At 38.1% G+C, this 24,191-nt stretch overlaps 1 protein-coding gene across 1 annotated transcript in view; it reads right to left on the bottom strand.

Annotated features, from left to right (window-relative positions):
- Positions 1-24,191, bottom strand: part of LOC149158927 (Chaperone DnaJ-domain superfamily protein) — a 228,331-nt gene that overhangs the window by 26,573 nt on the left and 177,567 nt on the right. The window contains exons 6-7 of the mRNA XM_089436371.1: positions 20,218-20,331; positions 19,903-20,010 (exon numbers count right to left, since the gene is read on the bottom strand). Of these exons, the coding sequence (XP_089292497.1) occupies positions 19,903-20,010; positions 20,218-20,331 (222 nt within the window). The remainder of the gene's footprint in view (positions 1-19,902; positions 20,011-20,217; positions 20,332-24,191) is intronic.

Below are 24,191 nucleotides of genomic sequence, written 5' to 3'. Positions count from 1 at the left end.
CATAGGCTTTCCCGTCAGCCTATATAGACCATGCTCTCTAACTCCAAGCACAATACCCACAGAGCTAGAGCATTTGGGCCCGAGTCTTTCCTTCCCATCCTGAAACAAGACCTCAAACCTCTTCTTCTCAATCATCGAGACAGATATCACATTATATCTGAGTCATGGTACAAACAATACATCCTAGACCAACATCACCCATCTTGTCTCCATCCTGAATGGCACAACTCCCAATCCTCAGATCTCCTTCTAACTCTTGTCGCCCAATACCATGTGCAACTTCAAGTACCATTCAACTAGAGTCTCAAAAACCTCATGTGACCCTATCATATGTTTCAACGCACCACTGTCCATGTACCATCCATCTTCATCGATAGTACCCTGCGAGAAATGAGAGATCATAGCAAAGTCCTCCTCCTATCTTCTGGTAAGAGCATCTATCTCAGCAGAAGTGGCAACCCTGACGACCTGCTTCCCTTTCTTCTTCTCGCCATCTCCCGTCTTCTTCTTCATCGAACATCTCGACAAAATATGACCCATCTCGCCACAATAGAATCTTAGAATCTCTGACGCTACCAAACCAAGAATGTCAACAAAGCTACTTTGCACAATGAAACAATATAAAGCAATAAATCACATAAGCACAAGTATAGACAACTTTTTACAAATTTCAACCCAACTTTGTTATATTAAACAACATATAATACAACTGTCTAGGGCTCCCATGCAAGGGATAATGGTCATCAATTATCCACGTGTACAAGAATACAAGATACACTGACAATCTCACTGCAGTCTCTATGTCGTATCTCGTCCTACCGGTCCTTCACTCCCGTTCTTCTCTCTAGTTGCGCCTTAGTCCTTCAAAGGACAACACATAGAGTCTCCAAGAGGGTTGCCACCTATCACTATTGCAAGTCACTTCTACTTCAATGAACACGAGCTGATCAAATCTGCTCTTGTAGGCTAACCAACACCTGAGCTCCAATCTGCCAATCTAGCAATCCATTAGTCCATTAATGTACTGCACCTTAGGCTCATCAACTTCACCCAACCTTCAGCTGTCACACTTCCTTTAGGACTGCTTGTCAAGGGCTACTTTGGGACATCAACACGCTGCCCTCTGCCTGTCCAATGATGCCCAATACAATCACTGTGAGGTCGGCTCCTAGAAGAGGCTTTCAACCACCAAGACAAGCCTCCCAATTGGCTCCCACAAGCTGCTCATGAATCTGATACAAACTAGTCAACACTTGACCCAACACAAGGCAAAAATCATATCAAACATACCTTTGGTCTGATGCTAAATTGTTGTAGTCATTGTGACCTGGTTAGGGCTTCCTGTAGCTCCACGTTAGCCCTATAAAAACACCCTCACAGCGACACCTCCATTTGTGGCCTTCCTCCACAAGTATTCTCTGCCCTCTTGCTATTGTTTTGGGCACAAATTAGCCCTTTATAGGCTCACACTGCCACGTGTGCAAGGATTCAAGGCCTACGTCCAGTGTTGTCCCACAAAATAGCCTCTCGGTTCCCTGTCCAAGTCACAAATAGGCCTGCAACCTCTCCACAGAAGTCTCCAAGGGTTGCAGCCTGTTTACTATAGGAAAACCACACCTTTAAACACCCAAACCATCCTCCAAAACAACCCTCTCCTCTTGGCCCTACTGTAGGATAGTCCAACCCTCTAAACAGTCACGGAAAGGCTTCAAGCCAAGCCTTTTCCTCCTTCGTTGAGCGTCTCCTAGCCTATGGCCAATCTGAGGATGTCCTTCTCCAATTTCTTGCACCAACGTTGCCTTATGTTGCACCTTGGATGCTCTAAATGAGCTACACACACCTTCTATTTATACACTTTAGAAGGGTCAATGAATAGAAATGTCCCTTGGCACATTCACACCAAGCCTACATGACTTATGTGCCAAAAATTCATTTGTCAACTTCAAAAATTCATAACTCATCAAGGAAATCTCGAAATTTGACGATTCTCAAAGCATTGGATTCTCCTCGCCATCCTCTATCAACTCCATCCATCTCATGTCCTAAATGCTCCATAGTTTTGGCCCAAACATCGATGGGTGCAAAACCCTCAACCTTGGGTTCCAAGCCCACAAGTGACTCTTGCAGTGCTCCACCCTCCAAACCCTAAACCCTAGGGCTTGGAGTACCTCCCAAGCTACTCAGAAATCAACAATGGCTCCATGGGTAAATGCATCAATCTCCCCTAGTGAAATCACCATGACCCAACCAAATCAGCATGGCTTCTTAGGAGAATATTTGCCCCTAGGCCATTCACCCCTGGCCAAATCAACATGGCTTCTTAGGTGAAAGAATCATTCTTCCCTGGTCAAATCAACATGACCCTACATATGCCAAATCAACATAGCTCCAATGGAAGAATGTCTGCCCTATTCTGCAATTTCCTTGGGCCATTCACCCCTAGCCAGGTCGACATGTCTCCATGTTTGAATGTATCATTCCCCCATTAGTCAAATCAGCTAGACCCCATGGGAGAATGTATGCCCAATCGTGCAAAAACATCAACACTCCCTCTTTGAGAGGGAGACATTCTGCATCACGCCAAGCTTGTCTCTAAAGTATACAAACTTTGCTCTAGACAAAGGCTTGGTGAGAATGTCTGCAATCTACTCGTCTGTGGATATGTACTGGAGCTTCACTGCTCCCTTCTACACCATGTCTCGGATGAAGTGATATTTGATCTCAATGTGCTTCGACCTGTCATGAAAAACTGGATTCTCTGAAATCTTGACACAACTTTGATTATCACAATATATCAAGGTCATCTCTAGCTCCTAATCAAATAGCCTTGCAAGTAGCTTCCGAAGCCACACAACTTTCTGACTTGCGACACTGGTTGTGATATACTCTGCCTCTATTGTACTAAGTGCAACAAAAGTCTACTTCTTGCAAAACAAAGATATCATAGTTGATCTCAAGTTGAAGCAACACCCTAAGGTGCTCTTTCTGTCCTCGGCACTCTCGGTCCAATCCGAATTAGTATATCCTAGCCTCACTTCATCACCTGAGACATATCTCAAACCATATCCAACTATAACACACAGGTACGTCAACACATGCTTCGCTGCAATCGAATGTACCTGGCTCGACTCAACTATAAACTGGCAAGCTTCCTTCACAAGATCCATCATCACAGCTACTTTCTAGTCACCCTGAATCAATGCTCCCTCTAACACTGAAGCAGATCTTCTTGCGGCAATCTTGGTTGCTCCCTTTCTCATGGAAGCAAATCGTCTTGACATTGTTGCTCCCTCTACGACTGACGTATACCCTATTGTTTGGCATGGTCCACTCATAGAAGGCATGCTTCTCCTAGAGACCTCCATCTCTGAGCATCTAATCTGACAATCTCAACCCATGACATCCTCTTGGAACATTGCTCCTTCCACTCTGCCTGATTGTTTGCTCCCTCTGAACTGGAAGCTCTTCTAGTCATTTGGCACAGTCCTGGATGTCCTAACAATCTGTACAATCCTCCCTTTCAAACACCAATTACTCCTGTTCAGTCTATGATCGAGCCCTTAGGCCTAAGTTGCACAAAACTCTAAAACATTTTGAAGTTTTCTTAAACGAGTACGTTTAGAAACGTCACCTCCCAAAAATGGAAACGCCAAGTGAAATGCCAGCTAAAACGTCATATATGTGTATATATATATATATATATATATATATATATATAGAGAGAGAGAGAGAGAGAGAGAGAAAATTATAAATAAGTGAATAACACATTAGCTTTCAAGAAAAAAGGGAATAACAACCATAGATGACAATTTAGAAGGAAAATCAAGTCTATATTAACTCTCGTAGATGATTACATGATCGTTGATTTTTAGCCAGGTTTTAGCCCGAAACGTCAAGTTCCTACAAGTTTTGTGCAACATAGCCTTAGGCCATACAAGAACCTAACCATCTAAGGACTGGAGAAAAAGTCTCCTCATAGTCCACTCCTAAGTTGCACGAAACGGGGAAACGGGTACGAGTTTCCGAAACAGGAAGCGATACGAAACGCGACCTCCCCAAATTTTGGAAACGGGGAAACGCGAATATATATATATATAGAAAATATTTAAATATATATATATATATGTGTGTGTGTGTGCAATCATAAAGCATAAATGATACATTATAATTTATTACACTTAAACATTAAGATTTAATTTACATCACATTTACTCATGAATGATCACATAATGAAAATAAAAATATCGGAATATCCAAAAGCAACCTTTATTAGATATCCAAATCTCAAAATCAGCCTTTATTTATATTAATATATGAGGCTGCAAGTACAATAAAGACTATAAGGCTGCAAGAGAGAGATCCAAATCAGGATTTTCTGCATCCACATCCCATTCTTTAGAAGGACCACTGCTGTATTGGGAGTCTCCTCCTACATAGTCGAACGACCTTAGTGCTCTTGATTAAATACACGTTTCATACCCTAGTACCCTACATGATCTTGATTATTGGGAGTTTTCCCTGCATAGAGGGCTTGGTTCTCTTGATTAAATACAAGTTCCATACCCTAGTACATGATAAAATCCAATGGAAACATTGCAATCCCCCCAATCCTGAAATCCTGAAAAACAAATAAGTCTGCTGGATTTTGAGTGAGATCTAAAATTCTACTTTCTCCATATGAAATCCAATGAGGGCGAAACCACTCTCAAACATCCTGAGTCATTTCATGGTAATGTTAAAAATTTAAGTAAAAGGATGAAAATGAAAAATAAAGGAGAATATCACTTTTACTTTAAGAATTTAACATTACCATGAACTGCATATCAACACTAGGGCAAAAATTCACTTTTATAACTTTAGACACACATCTAGAAAATTAAAAAACAAATTTGAAAAAAAAAATTAAAAAAAACACAATTCAATTGGGAAACACGGGCTGTACAGCCAGGAAACGTGTTTCCGACCGTACTGCCACGTTTCCGTTTCGGGAAACGTGGCAGTACGGCAGGAAACGCGTTTCCTGGCCGTACCAAACGCGTTTCCGCGTTTCGTCCTAGTTTCCAGCCGAAAACGCCCCCCCCCCCCCCCCCCCCCACGTTTCCTGCAACATAGGTCCACTCCCTCTTTCTGGGAGAACCCTCTTGCCACAAACCTCTCTTTGTACTTCACGTTGTTGCCATCTGCTGCATGAATCATTGCATTGGCAGTTTGCAATGGACCCGTTCTTCCTTTCTGCAAACCCCATTCAAGAGGCCATGCAAAAGGAAAAATCATAACCAAGCAATCATTTCATGGTATCTAAAGCACACAAAAGGACAAGAGGTTGACCAAAAAATCAAAGGAGAAAAAATATGATTGGAATAACTTATTCCTTGATCAAGTTATAAATTGTTGAGGGTTGTAAGGAACTATTTACTCCCTCTTGATTCCTGCCTCCTTGCAAAAGTCATTGAAGTCCCTGAAAGTATTCTCTCCTCCATTATCTGGATTCTGACCTCAAAACCTTGATCTTCTTTTCTGTCAAGTTCTCCAGCCGAGCCCTGTGTTGAGAAATCAAGAGGGGCAACACTTAGGGTGATTTCTCTTTACTCGATAATTGCTTGTGAAGTTATGTTGGCTTCTTATTACGCATTATGTTTTGTTCATCAAACATTTACCAAAATCATAAACAATGAAGATCACAAATAGACAATGTGCACAGGATGCAGGCTCCAAGCCAAGACGAAACCCCTCCAAGGGGAAAACCCAAAAAATTCTTCTCTTCTTATAGAATCAGATTAAATGAGGAATCCAAGATCCAAACAACAAGACCAAAACCATCAACAAGACCCAAGTCAGCCCTCCTCCCAAGTTCTTCCAACAAGTCAAAGTGAACTCAAGTCAACACCTTCCAAAATAGCTCCAGCTACAAAATTTCAGCCTACAACTTCAGAATTTCGACTCCTAGCAACATAATTTCAGACCTGTAGTAGATCTGAAACTTCGACCCTATAGTAACTTCAAAAATTTCGTAGGGCAGAAACTTTGATTTTCCTTTCTTCTTTCTCTCTCTTGCTTCTAGCTCCTCTTGAATTTTGCACTACTCTTGGAGATTGAACTTGCTTGGTGGTGTAGAAAATGACGTCAAATTGTCTCTATTTATTCACATCCAGGAGGTCTAATTACCCCTTTTAGGGCCGAATTGAAGAAGCAGGGCCAACTTGGTCATGTAGGTACAAAAATTACATTTTTGACTCAAATAAATTCATTTTTCCACTTTCTCTTCAAAGTCCAAATGGGACTTGACTCTAGGACAATAATTTGACTTATGACAAATATTCTTTTGACTCAATAAACCCTAGAAGCATGAAGAACATGCTTAACCTAGATGACCAAATAATTTGACCAAGAAACCCATGCTTGAAAATACTATTTATTTTTCTTCTTTTTGATCTTTTACATAATATATATAATGACGAGTACAATATCAATTATGAATACCGAACCTAGTTACATTTTCTAACACTCCCTCTTAACTAGGGAGGTATTCATAATCACATAATAGGTACATGGATATACTCTCAAACTGAAATGTTCTCATAAGAAGAGTCAGATTGGGAAGCCTTCTTTAAAGCATCAACATCCTAACCAACATTGTCAAATAAGGCCTTGAGATTCTCAAATTTAACTGGTCCATAACTTTCTTAGTCATGACATTAGTTAAGGCCCCGGAATCCAACATACAATTGTGAAGTAGGCGGTCATTAACTTTTGAAGTAAGGAAGAAAGGTTGATTATCTTTATTAATCATGTAACAATTTAGATCCTTTAACTTAATCTCCTCGTCTTTTGGATGTGCATCAATCTTACCCTGTTGAGCCATGCCTAGAGCTTTGAGAAGGAAGCTTTAGATGTTCTAGCACTGGGACGGAAATCTTAACATTGTTTATCCATGCAGCCCAATCAATTTTCAATCCTGATTGATAGCTTTTAGATGTAACCAGTTTACTTTGATTCTAATCCTTGCCTTTCTTTTGATAAGTATAACCTTTGCTTCTAGCAATTTCTAGAATTTGTTCTTGAGATGGGGTTTCACCATACATCTACGTGATAGGATCTTTTCCATCACTAAAGTTGTTGATGGCGAAGGATGAAGAAATCATGTTCGTACAACGACATTCCTTAGAAGACTTTGATTTACATTATTTATTTGCTCATTGGTTCCCTCATCTAGGAGCTTTCTAGCAATGGAACACGTACTTTTTTAATGAAAACTTTCGTAAGGTCTGCAAAATGGAATAGGATGATCAACAACATTAGCAGACTCAAGAGGAGTGGGAGGCCTTTGATCATTCGGAGGATTCCTTCTTGGCCATGGATTGTTGTAACCACTGTTATTATTATTATTTCTAGGTTGAGTATTCTAAGTTTGATTTCGTTCCATTTAGATTAGCCTAGACTGCATGGCACTTATTTCTCTAGAATGCTCAATTCTCATTTCTTTAATCATTTGAGTTAATTCCTTGATTGGGTTATGCTCTACCACCTATATTTCTGACCTGACCTCTTTAAAAACCAGGAATTTTTTACTTTCCAAACACTTTCTTATCCTTTTCTAATTCTTCAGCAATATTCTGAGCAGTGGCTAAATCAATCGGATTTGCACGTCTAATTTCATAAGATGTGTCGACACAAAAAGCTTCAAGATATTGCTCTAACAGAGATTTGTTTGGAGGCTTATAATCCTGAGTCGTTTCTTTCATAATATCATTGAACCTTTGATTAAATTCTCCAATGGTTTCATTCTCATTCTTATTTATATTGTTGATGGCTTTGAATAGATATCTTCCTTCTTTCTTGTCTCCATATTTCCCTTTAAATGCATTGATGAGAGCTTGCAGAGAGTCATTGGAGTTATTAGGCTTGTCTAAGTACCACTACAATGCATCATCTTCTGATGAGAGGACAAAGAGCTTCATTCTAACATCTTCATGATTGTAGGTGGTTGTGTGAGCGTGTCTAAGCAGGAAGGATATGAACTTCTTGATATGAGCATCGGCAGTGATTGCATTATTTCCTTGAAACATAGGGATCTTATCCATACCAGCATCTGGAAGATTATGAAGATACCCTTGGACATTGGCAAAGTTGCAAGGCCTGCAAAAATCCATGATGTCCTAATAAATGGGATCAAGGAAAAGCAAGTGGATATCAAGGAGGGTTTCCTATCCGAGAAAGATTAAATGCTTACTAGAGTGTAATTTGCTTAACCGAGCTCTTAAAGCCTTTTTAGGATCGGGAGCAAGGTTAACCAAGCTACCAGGATTTATTCTAGTACAAGCTCTTGAGTGGAGTCGCCACCCAAACAGGAAACTAACCCGAATGTCCAGCTGCTAAGGTGCAAAAAGGTGACCAAGGTGATAAGAAGATTGGTGAGATATCAAAGCACCAGAAAATGTGGTGTTTGACGGATTACGAAGAGAAAAATGATTAGAAGAGAAGGAATAATGGTAAAGTGTCGTAATGCCAAGGACCAAAAAATTGCACCCCCGCAACGGCGCCAGAAAATGTTGTTGCCCAAACTGTACAGGCAAGATGCGACAACACTCAAGGCGGGGGATTGTCACTCTGATTCCCGCCCTCTCCATTCTAGATGTCTCCCTACAGCAAGCTATGGGGGGTAGTCCCTATGAAATCCAAAGATGGGAGACAAGTTGGCAACCAACAAGTCCGGGAGACACAACTGAATGGCCTAGCGACTTGGTTGAATTAGCAAGTTAAATGATTTGATTAGATCTATTATGAAGATCAGTGCCTTAAATGGAGTCAATTACTTGCTCAAAACAATTTGTTACCAAGTCATCGGATGAACAGTGGTTGCTTAAGAATGCTTCACTATCCTAAATGAGATGCAAATCCTACAATCTAGGTGAGATGCAAAATCTTGGTTTATTTTAGTTAGATGCCTACTCTAAATGTATATTTTCTCTTAATTGTTTTGAAGCTAGTTTCTAGAGTAGGTTGTGGGAGAGAAGCAAAGGGGCAGCAGGCTAGGGCTTGGTTAACGATACCTCCCCTTAGGTTCTAACCACCCAATGCCTCCGGCGCTACAGAGACTATAGTTTTGAATCTTTTGATGACTGCAAGGTCATTGTGTTAACCACTAAAGAGGTGCTAGGCTAATCAAGCTAGGTGAGAAAGGTGGTCTTATTCTCTATCAACCAAGCTTAAGCTTGGAAGTAAACTAATTAATGCAAAATATTAATCCTAGTATGCAAATGCAAAATGTGAGTGTTCTTAACGTGAGATTACTTAATGTTCTTTAAGTACTTGATTACGATTATTTCCAACTATGAACAAAGAAATACTTGAACAATAGACAATCTCAACCACAAGAGAAAGTGCTAAAACTTAACAGTCCATAAAATGTTGTTGATAATATCAATAAAGAATTGCTCAAGAAGTAAATAAAAGATCAATGCTTCTTAATCTTCAAGATTATAACTAACAAATCACCAATATGCCAATTAGATATATGAGAGAGACAATTTAGATGACTTCTCACAATTATCATTCAAAATAGCATCCACAAGAGATATCCAATTCCACAATGAGATATTTAAAGCATTAATCCACAATGTTACTAAGAGCAAATATCAACAATATTCAACACTTATCAAATTGATTAGATCACTTATGTGTGAATGCAAGAGTGCAAATAGATGCCAATGATGCAAAAAGAAATATGGGTCAGCCAATAACATATAAAAGCAGCAATTAGAAAATCACCCAATTACTCAATTAAACACTTATCCAAGATCCACAAGATGTGAGAAGCAATAGCCAGGAGAGATTAGATAATTTTCAACCACTTTTATCACCACTGTAAATTTTATATCAGACATTATGCAGTAAATTTCAGACCTTGGAATATTATTGCAGCGTTCAGAAAATGATCAAATATGCATAGAAGAGCAAACCTAATGAGTACTAGTGACAATGTAATCATGAAACATGAACATCAATGATTTGTTATGCCATTGTTATGAAATTTAATCACTGATGTAAGTGTTTTTTTGTGGCTGTAGGAAATCAGATCTGAAACTAACCAATCAGCCCACAAGAAAACTACTTATATGCACTCAAATCAACTTAGGCTTACTTCTTAATGCATTAGGTGATTTATTGATAAACTTAGGCTTATAAAAAATGTGTTTAGGTCTTAATATATTGTTGTCATAAATTACTTCAGAATTCAAGTTTAGGACGAAAGTGATACAAGAGGGTTAGAGAGAAAACCAAAAGGCCTTAAGGCCTAGTTGAAAGCTAGATTGACCTCCAATGAGATTGGCTATCTGCAAACACCAAATTAGCTCTAATAAATGTTGCAAAACCAAATGCTAGCCCACTAAAACCATAAAAAAAACCAGAGAGAACTGAACACAAGGCTAGGGCCAGAGCTAAAAGGCTAGAAAACCCTAAGACTAGGGTTAGAAATGACAAAAGAGAGGCTAGAAGGGCAAACAAGGGTAAGAAAAGCCCAATAAGGCTCAAATAAGGTCACGACAAGGGAATACATGCCCACAAGGACTGACGTCAAGCCCTTAGAGGATGACGCAGGGGCAGAAAAAGCCCTAGAGGGCCCACAACAAAGGGAAACATCCCCTTAGGGAGGCTGAGGGGGAGGAAGGCCTCCCAGAGGCCATGACAAGGCAGGAGGAGGGTCGAGGCCCTAGAAGGGATGGACGGCTCCTCTAGGAGGGCAAGGAATTTTGAGGCCCACGACTAGCCCTAACAGGGCTGCAGCCAAGAGCAAAGAGGGGGTGAGGGCCCTAAGAGTCCACAAGGCCTCATGGCTAGGCCAAGGGTTTCAAAAAATTTCCAAAAACCTGCAAACAAAATTTTATCCACGAATTTGCTGCCAAAATGTTGGATGCTAGACTTGGATGATGAATAAAGGCTAGATCTTGCCTTCCTAGGCCTAGATCTGCCTCAAAACCCTAGCAAAATCTCTTGATCAGCTTGAAATACGCCTGCAAAAATAAATCAAAGAATGCCCAAAACCTCAAATATATATACAAAAAATAAAACCCCAAAAATAATAAAACCCCAAGTGCTGCAAAACAAATGGGTTAGAAATAATTTTTGAATTATTTACAAACAATTTACAAATACACAATATTCACAAATTAGAAAAAAATTGGAGAAATCATTTTTTTGATAAATAACAATGGATGAGTATATTTTCGAAAAATAGATATTGGCCAAACCCTCTTGCAAAATTAAATACCATAGAAAAATCTCAAAGCCCAAACATAGTCAGCTCTTCCCCACAGTCTATGAACTTGGAGCCCAAGGGCTAGTGTACTTGGAAATCTCTATTCTATTCTCAAGAAAATTGTTAGATCATATAGTGAACCAGATCACCTAAGATAGAAATATATCAATAGAATGCTCTTATCACCGACAAATGAAATAACAATTATTAATCAATATTTAGCTCAAAACAGGGTCACACATAGCTAACATATACCACAGATCAGTAGAAGAAAAACACCATGAACTGAACCCCAAAGTGTTTCTATTATGATACAAGCGTTCAAAAATTTACATCATCCAAAGATATTCAATAGAAGCAAAATGACTTCTATTTATAGAGAAATCCCTCCAAGTAGAAAATAACGGCTAGTTTGCTTGATCTCCGTCAAAATAATCTCGACCGTTGAAAATAACTTGATCATCTTTTAATCTCCACCGTTAAATAAAAAAATTTTGAGGAAAAATTCGACTTTTTCTTAAAACCCACTATTAATCCAAAAATTAATATTTTGGATTAATTTCCTCAAAAAATTGAGTTTGACTTAACCACCAAGGTCCAAGGGCTCAATTTTTTTTAAATATCCATTTTTGCCTTGGTGGGGGTCCTCCAAAATTTGACTTTTTGACCCACAAAATTTTTATTATTTTTCACTTGAAGAATAATTAATTTCTCTATAATTATTTTTGACTCAAAATTAATTAATTTTTTGGCTTGGAATTTTAATTTTACTTAGCTAGAAAATTTAATTAATTGACACAAAAGGGGATTAATATTTTTTTCACCCTCAAATATTTTAGCCATGGTGTTTAAGTACGAGGGACCATGTACTAAAATATTTTTACATCAAGATGTTACATTTTATTCAACCCTCAAAGGGGGAATACACATTTACATATAGACCCTCATGACATTACCCAATTCTACAACACAATATGATCTAGTATAGACCAAGTGGTTTGTAATAAAATAATTTAGCCAAATGTGCTTAAATTATTCCCAAACACACTTTTACAAAAACGCGATTTAACACTAGGACTCACCTAAGACCTTGTCAAGAAATTCCACCCTAGCTATGGTGTTTAAGTTGGAAGAAAAACTCTGTCGATTATTCGTGTTTAGAAACACACATAATTCGGTGAGGTTAAAACACTTCCTAGGATGAAATCCGTTGCCAAAATCATAGTCTTACCTAGGTGTTGTTACATAAATAAACACTCATACTAGCATCATTTACAATATAACTTGCTAAAAGTGGGTTTACAATGATAAAATTGTGTGGTTGATGACTTTGAACTTTGAAAAAATTTCTTCATGTTTTTGCACCCTGCTTCCTTGGACTGTTCACAAAGTGTGGTCAACAATACCAAAAATCAAAGTTACCCAGTTGTATGGTCTTCAAGATGTCATGTTCTACTAGTAGCTCCTTCTGAGATCAGCGTCCCTTTGTTGGTCTATATTCATACTTGAGTCCTTCTTCATGCTTTGATCAACGTGTTTGTGGAGTGAACTAATCAACAAGATGTAAAATCATAAATGACAGAGTTTATGCAACTCCCTCTGTAGTTGCTCTTCTTACAATCTTCAAGAGACCAAATCAGATGTAGATCAATGTCATGCTTTAGGAGACCATATCGGATGTTGTCGAACTTCATCATAAATTTTTCCCATGCTTTCCAAAGAAAGAGTTATTTCTTATCCAATCAAAACATACCATCATTCATCCATCATGCTTTCTTTGCATATGGAAGAGATCTTTCATATTTATCATACTTCTTTGTGCAATTGAACAGAGGAGTTTTGTCCAATCTTATTTAAAACATATCATGCTAATGTTTCGAGTATATTTCTGCTACAATCTCTTCCTACAATATTATAGAAGACATGAATTCACTTCCTAATAAGAATCTCTCATATATACCTCTTCCTTTATGCTTTCCATCTAGTGTTCCTTTCGCGCTTCATTTCTTCTTGAGGATGATGTGTAGAATGGGATTCAAGATGAGACTCGTCAAAGATGAGAAGTACTCAATTATATGTTCATTTCTGCAAGTTTTCTTCAATTTTAGTAGAAGTGTATTGTTAGTCATGTTACAAAGATTCTTTCACATAGTGAAGAACCTTATAATCGCTGTCAAGGATCCTTGTGATCCTCTATAGTTAGTACACTGCTTCTATGATGATGTGGATGCCAAATAGTAACTGCATGAATGGTCTAATATCTTTTATCTTAACTGCTACCAATGAGATGCAACTGACGGTGTAGATTCTAATCCTTCCAATGCTTTATGCTTATATTCATGATGCCATGCTTCAATTACCAAACTTTTTCTACAAATGCAACCGTACATGCTACTATAACTGCCACCTTCTAATGAAAAGGAAAACATACTGTAAATAGACCTGATATAGGAAATTCTTCAATAATATAGATCCTTGGTGTCTTCATTCATTGGCTTATTCTCGGGTTCTTCATTTTCTTCAGTTGTCTGTGCTCCACTTCTTTCCTTCATCTTGTTGTTCTTCGTGTTTTGTGGGTCTTTGGGACAATCTCTTTTAAAATGTCCATATTCATTGCATCCAAAGCATTTTCACTTTGGACATGTCTAAATTTATTCTTGGCTGATTGGTGTTCCTTTGACAAGGCTCAAACTTTACAAACTTCCCTTTTTTCTTCTTTACTTTAGTAGCAAAAGCTTGGGGCCTTTCATTTGGTTCAGTGCCATCTTTTGCCTTTACTCCTATTTCTTCTATCATACACAAAGACCATATCTCATCAAAGTTCGAAGTATCCTTCCTTGAATAAATTCTTGTCACAAAGCTACTCCATTCAGGGGGTAATGCATTGAGTATACAAGTTATTAGTTCGGAATCAATCACAACTTCTCCAAGCCCTTGTAATTGATCCCTTAATTGTGAGACCTTGATCCCTTAATGCTTACCAAAGACAATTCCATCAACTTGTCATATATTGCTTTAGATGTGACCAAAATTGCTACAAAAGGAAGGAGATCATCCTTAATGGATTCAATAAGGATCCTTTGAGCCCTCATTTCTCCTTTCATGTACTTTGTTAATTCTTAAGTCTTATCGTTCTCTAGTTCTACAACTTTGCCTTGAACATAATCCATGACTTCATTCTCTACAAGTATCAAATCTCAATGCTTGAAAGTTTGTTGACCCATCAAGCGTATTGCCTTCCATACAAAATGAAGTCATTTGATTTGAATATTGAGCCATAGAGAATAATGTAATACTTACTTGATATAGAGATCTTCAAATACCTTGATGTTCCCAAAGACTTCCAAAAGATGCCCTAGAGTGATGATTTCTAGGGTGCCTCCAACAATAGTGTCTTCAAGTTGTTCCAAAGTGTGTAGATGATGTTCTTAGGATTCTTGATGTCTCCTAGTGTAATGCTTCCTTGTCTTCCTTGTCCTTACAAAGATGTCTTCCAAAGAACCTTCAAAATGATAGCCTTACAAGAGGGAGAGATCAATATTCTTCTTCAAGATAGAGAACCTTCAATGGAGGAGTAGCAATCTTCCTTCAAGACGTTCCTTTTTTTTAGTCCTCTTCCTTATGCCCTTTCTTGTATCCTTTTGTCCTTCCTTATAGCCTTCCTAGTGTCTTTCCTTGTTTCCTTCCTACAGATGATGTCCTTCAAGATATCTTTTGATTAAAGTATTCTCCTTATGCCAACAAGAGTGATCTTCAAGTTGCCTTCTTCTTCACCTTAGCTCTGATACCATGTTGAGAAATCAAGAGGGGTGTCAGTTAGGGTGATTTCTCTTTACTTGATAATTGCTTGTAAAGTTATGTTGGCTTCTTATTACGTATTATGTTTTGTTCATCAAACAATTACCAAAATCATAAACAATGGAGATCACAAATAGACAATGTACACAAGATGTAGGCTCCAAGCCAAGGCAAAACCCCTCCAAGGGGAAAACCCAGTAAAAATTTCTTTTCTTATAGAATCAGATCAAATGAGGAATCCCAAACCCAAACAACAAGACCAAGACCATCAACAAGACCCAAATCAACCCTCCTCCCAATTTCTTCGAGCATGTCAAAGTCAACTCAAGTCAACACCTTCCAAAACAGCTCCCGCTACAAAATTTCAGCCTGCAACTTCAAAATTTTGGTCCCCATCAACAGAATTTCAAATCTGCAGTAGATCTGTAACTTTGGCCCTATAGTAACTTCCGAAATTTCGCACATGTGAGAAAATTAGGACAGATTCTAGGGCAGAAACTTTGATTTTCCTTTCTTCTTTCTCTCTCTTGCTTCCAACTCCTTCTCTTGAATTTCGCACTACTTCTCTTGGAGATCGAACTTGCTTGGTGGTGTAACAAATGAGGTCGAATTACCCCTTCCGGGGCCGACTTGGTCTTGTAGGTACAAAAATTACATTTTTGACTCTTAAATTTCTTTTTCCATTTTCTCTTCAAATTCCAAATGGGAGTTGACTTTAGGACAATAATTTGACTTATGACAAATATTCTTTTGACTCAATAAACCCTAAAAGCATGAAGAACATGCTTGACCTAGATGACCAAATAATTTGAGCATGAAACCCATGCTTGAAAATAATATTTCTTTTTCTCCTTTTTGATCTTTTACATAAAATATATATAATGACATGAGTGCAATATCAATTATGAAGACCGAACCTAGTTACATTTTCTAACACCCTAAACTCTAGAACCTACTAAAGCCCTCATCCTTGGCCTTTATGGAAAAAAATTATTAATAAATGTCAAAAGAAGTATTCTTTCTGAAGTCCATCTGCAATCTCATCAAGTTTAGATTCTATTATCTTCTTTTGAGGTTGATGTTCATCATCATTATCAACATCAATTATTGATGCATGCTGCTTTTCCATTTTTTTATTTTGAGGACGCTAGGAAGCATAGTGTCCAAAATCATAACAATTGAAACACCTGATCTTTGACACATCCATCTTCTTTTGATCCTCAACTGGAGCGGGTCTTCTACCTGTATTCTTCATATCAAACTTTCCAAAATTTCTTCTTCTTTTTCCTTTCTTTGCATGAGCTGCAAGTGCTTGAGTTTCTTCCTCTTGAGGTCTCTACAAGTTGTCCTTGGACAACAATCTAGCCTCCTATTGGACACAATCAATCCATAGTTTATCAAACTTGGGCAATTTTTCTCATGCACAAGTTGCCTAAACAAATGGATCCTATGAGGAAGGAAATCCATTGAGAGTCATTGTAACAAGCTCTGCGTCATTGATGGTATCTCTAATAGCTCCAAGTTCATCTTTCAACTGAGAGACTCATAAGATAAGAGACAACAAAATCTAATCTGAACATCATGATACTATGGAGCTGATGCTTCAAGGCTAACTTCCTGCTAGTATTCTCACTCTGGAACAATCCCACCAAAGCATCATATACTTCTTTGATAGTCTTCAACTCAGCAACATGTGGAATCAAGTGGTCCTTTATAGAATCTATCAAGATTCTCTTAGCCTTGGCTTCATTCTTCTTATGCTTGGTTTTTTCCTCAGCTCCCTCTGGCTCTGGAATGACTTCCTTCAGATGATCCTGAAGGTCATTTTCTTTCAAGATAAGAAGTATCCTGGTCTTATCTGAAATTTGTAGCACCATCCAATCTGTCTTCTACTCTGAGACTTGGCACCATTTTGACAAGAGATCTAAATATTCAATCAAGTTGTTGATTACTGTCTCTTACGCTTACTTCAATGGCTGAACTTTCAACAAAGCTCTGATTCAATGCTGAAATTTTAAGGGTAGTGTAGTAGAATACAATTTTCTGCCAAGTAATTACTTCCTAACAATTTTCAACCAATATTTTATGCCACTGCTATCATTGAATAATTACACTTCAGAAAAATCTCAACCACAAATGCAACAGAAATGGTAAAGATCACAGAAAGACAGCCATGCACAAAAGAGACTGATTTTACCATGGGAAACACAACCTTGAGAGAAAACGCAGCAACTTTTCTTAGGAGAAATTATTCTTCATCAAGGTTTACAAATCATCTATTTGTCTAGAAATCTGTGCCAATGTCTAGGTCAAAATACTAGTAAACCTTGTCAAATTCAGCAGCTGGTCAAAAGTCAACTCTGGTCAAAACTTCAGCCTGCAGTCCAATTCAGCCCTGCGGTCAACTGTGATCAATGGTCTGAGGTGAAACCTGCAGCTAGATTTGGTCAATGCCCTGCAGTCAAACTGGTCAAATCTCTCTGGTCAACTTCAGTCAACTTCGGTCAATTTGCTGCTCTCAGACTTGGTTGATTTCTCACACATGTGGCCTCGAGAATGCTGGTCAAACTCGGTGATAAAGAGAGAGAGAGAGACTTGCTCTTCGTTGGTCTCCAAATGAGACATCTTAACATCTTATTTATACACATCCAGGGGGTGTGACAAGTACTGTTGGCATTATGGCTAAAGTGTTGTCCTTGATGGCAACCCATACAGGTGATAGATCACAGTACTTCAGGTCAGTAGCAGAGATTGATGATCAGCTCTCAAATATTGAAGAAAATAAGGGGTACGCAGGTACACCGTACAAAAGGTGCGGACACGCAGGCATATCATAGATAAAGTGCGTACATACCCGCAGGTACACCATGTAAAAGGTGCGGACCCCAGTTTCACTCACTTCAAGGCAGAGAAGCGCGCTCACGTGGGGTTTCTTATGTTTGGCCCGTGGTATTTAGCCCGCCGTTCTTGATTCTATGGTTTTGGCCCGTGGTATTGTTTTATATTATTATTATTATTATTGAGCCCCATGTTTTGGTTATCTATGGTATTGATCCATGATTTTAGGAAGAGCTTGCCTATATAAAGCAAAGGAGATCATTTGGCTAGACACTTGTGAAATTAGAAGATCTTAAGAGAAGCTAGATCTGAAATTCTTGTAATCGGTTTGTGAGAGAGAGTTGAATCAATATCAAGGAGAAACATGAGAATTACAAGTCGGATCTACTAATGGGTTGATATCTCCTCGGCGCATGTTCAGATCTGTAGATCTGACAGTCTGGGTTATTCTTGAAGTCTTGAAATTATCTATACCCGCAGGTACGCAAGTACAGTGAAAGAAAAGTGCGGAGATACGCAGGCGCAGAAGTGCTGCAGGTGCGCAGATACGCAGGCCCAGAAGCGCTGCAGATGCGGAGGTGCGCAGGCAGTTCATTGGACACAGAGCGCAGGTACGCAGGAAGTCTGTGAGGCACAGTGCGTGGGTACGCAGGAACGCAGTTGGAAACAGTGCGTACTTCTACGCAGGTGTTATATGGGTGAAGTTGCGTACTTCTCATGAAATCTATTTAGCTACCCCTGTTTATTGTTGTGTTCTGGGTTTTGAAGTGATGTCTGGTTTCTGGTATTAAGTTCTGATAACAACAGTGATTGATTAAATGTTTATACATTGATGGATGAATGGATCAGGTTCTTATTGACTCATTTTATGTGATCTGATGGACTAGATCTGATTGATGACTCACTTGTATATGTATTGATCTAGTGCTTGGGTAATTCAGAAGGTTGTTTGATTATGAGCTTCAATGTTGTTGGGCCCAGTATGAAAATTGGATGAAATGTGGCCTTTCAGATTATGTGTTGTGCTTCAGTGTATCCAGTCTGAAAATTGATGAAACGTGGTACCTGGAGGAGAGAAGATTGTAGGCCAGCACCTACGTACTAGTATCTAAGCTAGTACAAGAGCTAAAGGAAATCTTTGGAGCATTGTAGCAGGTAGCAGCCTGCGTACTAGTAAATGGATCGGCTAGTACAAGAGCAAAGGGGGTTGTAGCTCCCGTACTGGTATAAGACTGCACCAGTACAAAATATTGTAAAAGGATTTTCTTATTAAGAAGAAGATTGAGATGACTTGCAGCAGGTGGTTTTCTCCCGCATTGGGTTTCCACCTTATATCATGGTGTTCATGTGTGTGCTTTATGTGTGATGATCTACTCTATGTTACTGCATCTGTTAACTGATAATATGGTTGATAATGTTCTAATGCACTCATTGAAGATCAATTAACTTAATCATAAGAAGTTGTGGAAGTAGCATATATGAATCTGATTATGGAAATGAAAAAGTTTTATTAATGTGATAATACTGATTCACCCCCCCTCTCAGTGTTATTTCCATCAAGTACAACCCAAGGGGCGCATCCCTTCACTTGTTGGCCGACTTAACTTCTCCTAGGCTGACTTGACTTATTAAATTAAAAGATTTACATAATTCATCTAAGCCGACTTGAAAACCCTCTAGTCATGCGGGAATACCTCTCGATGGTACACAAAAATCAACACTTAACTACTTCACATTTCCCAGTAATCCTTGATCCAATTTTTTTGCTGCTCTCACATATATACGATTAAAAAAGTGATGACTAATTTCTTCACTAAATTACATTTCTTAAAAGTGCACATTCTCATTTTCTTCTTACTGTATATAAATGATTATACAGAAAACATAATGAGGATTTTTGCTCTAGTATAACCTAATAATTCACAATGACAAATGGCAGATAAGGATGGCATTAACAGAGCATAAATGCTTCATCTACTTGACCAGGAAACCCACACATAATCACTTACTCTGTTCTCTCTTGTTTCTTCCCACTGTTGCTCAGCCTCCCGTTTCCTTTTCCACATCTCCCTTGTTTCTTCTTCATCCTTTTTCAGTCTGCCTTCCTCCTCTGATATCTGCATACAAGTATCCGATTTCCAAAAATACACTTTAGCTGAAAAATATAAGGCTGCCTTCTATTGAAGTCTCAAATCTTTCTACACCAACACAGTATAGTATTATGCTTAATAGTATCAGAATACATTCTAAGCCCTGGCAATCAAGTAAAGAACATTCGTTTATCCAATTTGCCTACGTCAGGCCCCAAAAAACAAGTCAGTTACCCTCATCTTCATTTTGCGCCGTCTCCATTCCTGCTCAGTCAACATTTCTCTCACTCTTTGTTTCCACTTTTGTTTAAAATCTTCTGAATTCTCATACTGCAGATCATATTTCCCCTGTTTCAGAGAAATGAACAAATTTTATTGTTTCATTAGCATCTGGACGAAATAAATAGATGAAATTAAATCCATTACATCTTTATTCACAACTTGTATTCTAAATGTCAACAGGCTCGTATCTTTCTATTTAGCATTATAAATTTAGTGTCTTTTGATTTTAAAGTCCATTGTATTGCCTACTATATAAGGCAAGTTTTGATTGTGCAATGTCTGGCCAGTATTATGAATCTGGTGAACCTATGTTTGAGCTAAGTCACCTGACACGAGGACACGGGACACAGAGGACACGAAAATATGAGTATCTGACATGTGACACAGCGACCCCCCAGAATATGACACGCAGGACACGTTATATATTATATCTTAAAAAATATAAAAAAATTAGTGAATTGCACATAAAATATGAAATATATAAAACATTTACATGATGATGATACAAATTCAATCATACAACTAATGCATGTAACCAAAATAGCATTGAGTGCAAATACAATCCATCTCTAAACCGAAAATGCATCAACAAAGAAGCCCTAAATGGCCTGTATAGTCCCAAAAAAATCATGCTACAACAAACTACTAGCAGTCTCGTACTATATATCATCAATATCATTGCCTATATTGGGATCCTGATAATCAATGTCACCCTCTAAGCATTAAAATAAGATAGAAAAAGCTTAGCATGTCAAATTGAGATTCTGTTTGAGTGATGCGTGCATTTTTACTAGGGTCGTGACAGAGGAGTTCAACAATCAATACCACCAAGATTGAGATACATAGAGGGCTTGGTCCTCTTAATTAAATGCTTGTTCCATACCCTCGTACATGACAAACTCCAATGCAAACATTGTAACCCACCAATCCTGAAAACTGTTAAGTCTACTGGATTTTGAGTAAGATCTAAAATTCTACTTTCTCCATATGAAATCCAATGAGGGAAAAACCACTCTCAAACATCCTGAGTCAATTAATGGTAATGTTAAAAACTTCATTTTCATCCTTTTATTTTAAGAATTTAACATTACCATTAATATCATAAGTAGGGCCTGGACAAATCCACTTTCCAACACTTGGAATCCCTTCTAACATTGCTTAATTGCCCTTAGCTGCACTCCAAAACCTTTGAGAGCTCCAAAACTGTGACTAAATTGCGTGAGAATGAGGCAATAAATCGACTTCAAGATGTTTTTCTCACATGACACGTCCAAATTTTGGGACATCAGTAGGGCTCGTGTCTGACATGAGTCAAACTTGTATCCTACGAATAGGACACGATTCACATGTGTTGTGTTCAACCTGTAGGACTTGGGACCAGGGGGGCAGGTGCATGTCAAGTGACTTAGTGTTTGAGGTTTCTAACTCTACACATATTTTAATTTTTATAAAATACTGGTGTTTTCCCTTTTCCTAGAATTTTGAGTGTGCCATTTCGGAATCATGTACTTGTTTCAAAAACACTTCGGGTAACTTAGGCCATACTCCTTGGAATTAGAATATGAAATATGCTTCAAAACTCAGTGTGGTCAATGGGAGCTTGGTTGATTTGTTGGTTGTTGGTAAAGTGTCGCTGTCATTATTCCCCACATCAGGGTTCAAATAAAGTTACCATATTAGACGGATTCAGCCAAAAGAATTCAGGAACTCAATAATAATTCAGTTCACCTGAAATATTCAATTCAAAGACGTTCAATTTGGTCCAAAAATGCCAGAGAGTTTGAACTGCTGAATTTTCTGTTGTTTCCTTGCCTGATTCTAACCTTTTCTTCTCTTATCTCAATTTTTACTGGATGCCACAGTTTATTTGAATTCAGGGTTTTGGGGCCTCCGGTTCGTTATTTTAAATTTTTGAGTCAGCAAGCCTGCATTTCGGCTTTTGATTGAGGATTTGCATAAATCTTTAGCTAAAAAGTCTCAGATCAATCTTCAATATTTTTTCTAGGGTCAACTTTCTGCATTCTACCTGTCATCAAATCAAATCTTGTGTACTTTGTCTAGGGTTCCTGTAGGCAACATTTCCTAAGGGTCTAAGAATGTGTGTGCATTCCACAGTATTTACGATGTATACTTACAATTCCTTCTAAATTGAAATTTCAACTTCCAATTTTTCCCATATCATATTGATTTGAATTCAAACTTGGCAAACAATCCCCCGCAAAGACATGTTTTCCACTTGTGGGCCAACAGGCCCACATCCCTGCATAAGCAGGGTATTTGTTATGGTTGGGCCCAAGAATAAACCCTGAGCAATTTTCATGGAATAATTACCCCCAAATGCAGCTACTTAACCTAAGCATAGCCTCAGTGAGTTGTGAGACATATCTCCTTCAATGTACATCATATATAGGTAGAGAATATCTAAAAAAAATATTTGCATTGATATTAGCTTGGAATGGTGCAATGAATATAATGCAAAAAAAGACACATTTGGATTCTGGAGTCCCAAGACTGTATTAGCATAACTAAGTATACCACATGATCATACATCAAAATTACTATGTACAGGTTATGAAGTTATGAACCAAAATGAACAAAACTCTCCGATGTCAAATCTGAAATTATGATGTTATACTAATAGTATGTATGCACACATACACATTAGTATAATCCATTATGTCATTAATATGAATCAGTAGTATACACTAACATCTTTCTTGAAAATCATGAAAGAAAACAACCCTGAAAATTGAATATTCCGAATTGTAGGAAGTGTACCCTGGCTGTCAATAAAGCCTCTGGTGGTGAGCAATGAAGCTTAACTGTGTAACAGTTAACTGTGACTTAAAGTGTCCAAATTTCTGCCCTTGAAAGTGTGACTGTACCCCAAATGTTGAAATCATATGAGGATAGTAGATCTATTATGACCCCTTCAACAAACCCTCATCCAATCATTAAACCAGCAGATCTATAACAGCAGCTAATATAGATCACAAGATGTTTACATACCATATCTTCATCCAAGAACAATCAACCACACAAATAGAGTGAAATACCACAAATAGAACAAATTGTTAAGAGATGCCCTTAGGCAAAGATGAATTAATGAATTCACTGGAATTAGATAATACAAATAATGAGTGAATCTTTGTATTTATACACCTCCTTTAGAATCATGGCACTAGCCCCAATAAGGTGACTAGACTGACCTACTAAAATAAAAATAAAAAGTACAATAAATGGATTGGTTAGGTACCTGTTACCAAACAAAGCAGCAACTTTAGCTTAAAGTCCCAAAAATTGGGTGTTGGTTTGTGTAGTAACTTTTTGGCACTACTGTTAGGGATGAAGTCCATCTCTCGGAAAAACATCTTGCAGATCAGCTACACAACCTTGGATGAGACTGCTCATTGAAGATTTTTCCCATTCTGGCGGCTCCATTGAAGGAAGAAACCATTTTTCCCTATGCTGGTTTGAAGAATAGCTGTTTGTTGGGTGAAGTAAGCAACTTTTGAAACCATCAATTTCACCCTAGCAACTCCACTCCACTCCAATTTGGTACAAGGTATGAAGATGTGTTGCAGGTTTTAATTTCAGATTTGAAGATTTAGACGCATGAGATCAGAACTAGCCAACTTCACTTATATGTGTAGCCCATTTAATTACTCAAACATTTCAGGACCATTCAATGAAGGTTATCATGAAGAATTTTTCGGTTTTATTGGTTTATTGCATGGATACCATGAATCAGTTTTATTGAAAATGTCTTTCACCAATGTTATCAATGAATCTCACATTATCCATAAGAATGTTTGGATGCACACTTTTATGTGTACTTGGTTCAATGATCTTGGTATAGAACCCATCTCTTCATTTGCAGAATTTTTGGGGTTATTCCTCAAATGTTGAGATCGTTATCATGAAGA

The sequence above is a fragment of the Pinus tabuliformis genome, chromosome 5_2 (genome assembly GCF_031772625.1).
Source record: "Pinus tabuliformis cultivar Carrire ecotype Pingquan chromosome 5_2, CPIR1, whole genome shotgun sequence".
NCBI lineage: Eukaryota > Viridiplantae > Streptophyta > Pinopsida > Pinales > Pinaceae > Pinus > Pinus tabuliformis.
The sequence above is the reverse complement of the archived record's forward strand: the minus strand, read 5'-3'. Positions and strand labels throughout refer to the sequence as shown.